The 5,636-nt window shown below is 42.8% G+C and overlaps 1 protein-coding gene across 1 annotated transcript in view; it reads left to right on the forward strand.

The window, feature by feature from the left end:
* Window positions 1-5,636, forward strand: part of CRYBG3 (crystallin beta-gamma domain containing 3) — a 105,795-nt gene that overhangs the window by 98,468 nt on the left and 1,691 nt on the right. The window contains 2 exon segments of the mRNA XM_040621135.1: window positions 3,525-3,683; window positions 4,732-4,891. Coding sequence (XP_040477069.1) covers window positions 3,525-3,683; window positions 4,732-4,891 — 319 coding nt within the window.

The following is a 5,636-nucleotide window of genomic DNA, read 5'->3' on the forward strand; positions in this document are numbered from 1 at the left end:
GAGGTGTGTAACCATGCAGTTGTGGTTGGACTGGGCACGTTCTCGCTCTGCTGCGAGCCCCGGGAAGGCGGGGGCTGTGCACATTTTGCTTATAGCTCTGCCCCTAGTATCTAGCACAACATCCGGCACATTGTAAGAATTCAGGGACTGTTTCTTTAATGAAGGAACGAATGTATAAATGGATTGAATGGATGTTTGATATGAGGCTAAGAACTGTGGAAGATTTAAGGGATAGACATGGTCTCTGCCTTATCGGAGCTTACATGTTTGTTGGGTAAAACAAGTCCAACTCACATTGGTACCACAAAATGCAAAACAGTGTATGACCATCAAAAGGCCACAGGCAATGCCTGGTTTACAGAAGGGAAGTGTGAGCATGTACGGAGTAGTGGAAGGTGTCACAGAAGGTGAGAAACCCAAGCCTGGCTGGCGGGCGCAATGGTCTGTGGAATGCCATTTAAATTCTCATTAAAAGCGTTTCTCACTTGATTTCACCACCAGCCCTTTAAGGTAGGAGTTGCTATTCCCATGTTCCAGGGGAAAACCCGGGTCACAGAGGTAAAAGCAGATCGGCAAAAGTCATCCAAGTGTCAGAACCAGGATTTGAACCCAGATTTATTTTCTAAAATTTGTGTTGAGCAACCACACTCTACTTTCCTCTAAAATGAGATCAGGATTTACGGAGCGGCCCCATATATTCCAGGCCCTGAGCTGCGGGTAGCAGAGTGGATGTAAGAGCTAAGGCTCTGAGGTTCAGGTTGGACCTGTTAAGTGTTAAATAAATAGTAGCCAATAAGGAATTACCCTGATTGGTCTTGCCGCCCTTTTCACACACACACACACACACACACACACACACACTTGTACACCATGTTCATGCCCACCGCTCTTTGGTTCTGTTGGTTCAAACCCTAGCTCTGCCCCTTGTGAGCAGTGTGACTCTGGGTGAGTCACTTTACCGTAATCCTGGCACCTCAGATTTCCCTGGTGAAACAGGGATCGCATTGCTTACGTCTCAGTATTGCTGTGAGGATTAAATAAGAAAAATGTATAGAAAGTCTGACACAACATCTGGCTTATATTATTACTATGGTAACACATTTATTTTGAAAGTTCGTTACTCAGAGTGTCCCTTGGGAGAACCAGAGGTGCTCTTCTGAGGGTACTAAGCTTTAGCTGGCTTTCCTGGCAGAGGTCATAGCACAGGATTTCATGACCTTCACGTATTGCTTATTCCTCACTCCTGTCACATGGGATGATGGGTAATCCCACTGAAAAGCCATGGAAAAAAGCAAGGCAGAAGTGGGAATTCAGGTCAGCTTTTACCTACTATATAATAATGCCGTTAGGAACTTCAGAAGCCAGGCTGGACGCTGAGAATATTTCCCCCACTTCTGAAAAGTGGTTGCTTGCTGGGGAAGGATGTCTCTGTGATTGTTCAGGGTCAGGATAGCTACAACAACAGCTTCTAATATTACATAAGTTTTTTTGACAATTAACATTGTTATTCTGCATTGTGCTGTAGAAACTATCTGATTCCTACTCTGGCTTAACATTTTATTTTAAAATAATATTTTTATAGATTATTTTGCCTTTGTTTATTTAGACCACAGCTTTAAAACCCAGCAAAGGAATTCTGTGTTCCTAAAACAGTATTATGGGTCATTTCCTTTTTGGTAAGGCTACTAGTACTGCTGTAGTTCATATTCTTGTTTGGAAATTCAGTAATAATTAAAATGCTATCCTCTTTCAGTTTGGGAATTAGGAAGTCACTAAGGCACTTATAATGCATACCAGTATTTTAAAGTATAATTACAGAAGAGTCAGACTACAAGTGTGTAATAAGGGTAATTAGTACTTTACTTCAGTTAATTGATTAAAACTGTGATGTTTGGTCCTAACATAATTGAAACTCTGTCCTCTGTGAAGGTCACACCCGTTTTCTTCTACATTCAAGGTAAGGAAACTAATAAAGATGTACTGAAGCCTCAAGAAATTAATAATTGCAGTGGGAGACTTACAGAATTATATAGACTTACTATCAGTCACAGATATTTAAGTACATTACTGTTGCATTATGAATGTGGAAGTAGTGCTTTGAAACATTTAAAACATTTTGCCTAGTAGAGGTCTTTTTTACCTGCTTTAAATTACCAGATAAACATTTGTCCCAAAATGATTTCCTTAGAAAAGCCAGACATGGCAACAGTGTACCAAAATTCAGCTGGCTTCCTGTTGATCTAAGTTTCAAAGTAGTAGAATATGGGGGGCTTACCACGATACATTGTTGCACTTACCTAGCACTGACATTTCTCAGCGTGACAGTGCTTCCGTAGTAAATCGTTTATTGTAGTTATTTAGCAAAGTTCTGATTGGGATGCCAACATATGACCCGGGGTGGGGGTGCTGAATGTCCTGTATTTTATTTCATGACGACTGGAAGCTTAAGGCTGAAAGAATGGTTTCTGGGGAGTTTCCATCCTATGCGGTGTCCTTTCATTGTTGGACTTTAATTCACACTGCCACCTTCAGACTTGGTCTCCTCCCTACATGTCTGAGGGTAACTAGTATATTTCAGCAGACCTTACTTAGAGCATCCTGGTTAAGAGGAATGGTTTTGTTGCAGGCTGACCCGGCTTCTCCACATCTGTGTTAACTTGGTAAAAGTCAGGTCATGATTGGCCTTACTTAAAGGGTTCTTCTGGTTATTAACTTAGATAATACAGTGGCCCAGAAAGCATTTAGCACACTGCTTAACATACACTATGCTCTCAATAAATATTAACTACTATCATTAGAGGCTCAATAAATATTAACTATTATTCTTAGAGGCAAGTCTCGATTTAATATTTTATTTGTAAACTTTGGGTATGTATTTCAAGCCCAGGGGATAAAGTTCTTTGTTACCCAAGTTTTGAATACCTCCGTAGCGATTACACATACGCAGTCTCTTCCCTTGAATTAGTGTAGAGGTCTACAAAGCATAAATGTAGACCGACATTACCGCAGCTGCTCAGGCCCTCGGCTTAGCGTGGGGTTTCAAGACCTCCCAGAGCAGGCATGTGGCACTTAGCCATAGCTCAAACAGCGGGTGTGAGGACTGCAGCGTTTGCTGGGTGGTTGTGAGAGCCTGGTGGGTGTGCTGTATCTTGCCGTCCTGCTCGTCCCCTTCTTCCCCCAGCACAGCTAGGACACAGTGCTTCCTGAATGAAACTCCGCAAGTCCAGAACGCCGCACCACCCCTTGCCACATGGCATTCCAGTAGATGAAACTATTCCCTCTTCCCCTTCCAAAAGGGCATTTTTCAGAAAAGTATAATAGAGATTATTGTACAACGTAACCTCTGTGCTCAGTGGCCTAAGGTCTGTCAATAGAAAAGCAGTAAAGCACACATACTGGCTAAAGGGAGGAAGAGTGAAACAGGCTAGATCCCCTCACCCCTTGCCTCGAAGCCTGCCTTCTCTGGAACTGATTTCCAGGTTCACAGGTCCTTCTCCTGAATGGCTGTTTCTCCCCTGTGCTAGCCTGCAGTGTACATCAGAATAAAGAACCGGGCCCAGGATGAGTACCTGACGGTCACTGGCAACGTTGCTGACACAAGGGCCACATCCGTGTGCGTTTCTCCCTACAGCGGGAAGACTACCCAGATCTGGCACTACTGTCGGGGACTCTTTAAATCCAAGGTGCGCAGACCCTCCACGGACACCGTGCCCCACCTTTTGGCCTTTTTTTTTTCTTTTGGAAGCCAGAATCTTGCCAAATCAAACGGCATTATAAAATAATGCAGCTTCCTAGAAACAGTTTGTTGCATGATTATATAAATACTGCCATGTATATTACTAAAGCTTTTAAGTGAAATGGACTCAGAGAATGTTTTCATCTAGAAAATTACATTTCTATTTGAAAGTAAAAACTAAGCTTATCACATGGTATGACTTGCCTAAATGATGTTTAAAATCCAGTGACAGACAACTCACTGGATCCAGCTAGACATTGTGCTCTTGTGACACATTCCTTACTCTGCGGCCCAGATAAAATCCGCTGTCTTTGTGATTCTAAACATCTTGAAACTTTCAAAGTTCCCAGTGAAGTAGTAGTACAGGAAGTTGTTATTGGAGAAAGCTTGGAAAATAAAGCTTCCATTTCTTTGTGACGCCTCCATTACAATGATGTTCTGGGGACTAGAACACCAGTTCTATTATGTCACCAATGGATTATCCACTTTTTTCTCATCAACAAAAATGAAAAGCACTTTAATTATTGTTTGGCTCTCTGGCACATCACCCGATACTTTTATAAGAAAACCAAGCTCAGGGGCGCCTGGGTGGCTCAGTCAGTTAAGCATCCGACTTTTGATTTCTGCTCAGGTCTTGATTGCAGGGTCCTGAGTTCAAGCCCCAGTGGGTGTGGAGCCTGCTTTAAAAAAAAAACAAAAACAAAACCAAGGTCCACCTGATAGATTTATGCTAACAGAGACTGAACGTTTCACTGTAATTCAGCAAACCTTCATTGACCATCTGTTAGACGCAGGTGTCCTTTAACAGACAGACCTCTGCTTCAGTGGGTCTGGTCTGTACCATCTCCTCCCCGCAGCCCTAAACACAACCGAGCAGTTGGTGAAATTGTAACTATGCTCTATAGTCTTCTCGTTTAGATCAGAGTCATGTAAAGGGACCCAGTTCACTTGATTGGAGCTAACACAGTACTGCCAATCTGCTTCCTAACCTGTAGGCCAGTGACACGTGCCTTGATGTGATTGGAGGCCGGGACACCCCCGGGGCTAAGGTGGCTCTGTGGACTGAACACGGACAGTTCCGGCAGAAGTGGAGGCTGAACAGAAACGGAACCATCAGCTCCTATCTCAGTGATCAGCTTGTCCTAGATGTTAAAGGTGGGCCTTTGAAGAAACCCAACGTTTTGTGTCCCTGGATAGAATTTTAAATTCCAAACCTCCTCCTCCTGGGGAAAAGAAATCCTGATGCGCAAAAAATATTAAGTCATTTCTACTTACTCTTGAAAAAAGATATGCTGTTTTAATGAACAAAACAGCTACTTGGATCAAGCAGGAAAGGCCTAAGGACAAAGTCTGAGAGGGGTTTTGTTCATTAGGACAGTTGTAAAATTCTCACGTGCTGCATGATCTTTGAGAACAATTCTAAATTTAAAGTTTCATCAGCCATAAAATGTTCCATTTCTTAGAAAGAAACCTCTTTTTGCCATGAATTGCTGTAGTCCTTAAAAGCCCTCACTTAAAATTGATGGCAGTTATCGTTTAAACTTGTTTTGGAATTGAGCAAGGTCTGGGCTTTGGTTTAAGTGGCTTAGTCACAGCCGCTGTCCGTGTGGAAACAGAAACAGTGCCCGACATTCAGCCCGAGCTCTCTCCAAGCACTTTGTTCTTCTGAATCGCGTTGCTGGGCGCACGGCTTTTGCAGTCGACTGTTCTACCTCTTAGTTTTTCAGTCTGAGTCCTACTGAGGTCTGATTTGAGGTTAATCATAGCTAAGCTTACTTAAACTCAGCTTCCCGCTTCAGGCTGCTTTGGAAATGAAGTCTTAATCCGCCACACAGTGGGCTGAACACTGTTTAGCACCCGTGTGAACAAATAATCTTTTCTTTTGGAATTCCTATTTTAG

The sequence above is a fragment of the Ursus maritimus genome, unplaced genomic scaffold, assembly GCF_017311325.1.
Source record: "Ursus maritimus isolate PB19 unplaced genomic scaffold, ASM1731132v1 scaffold_4, whole genome shotgun sequence".
Lineage (NCBI taxonomy): Eukaryota > Metazoa > Chordata > Mammalia > Carnivora > Ursidae > Ursus > Ursus maritimus.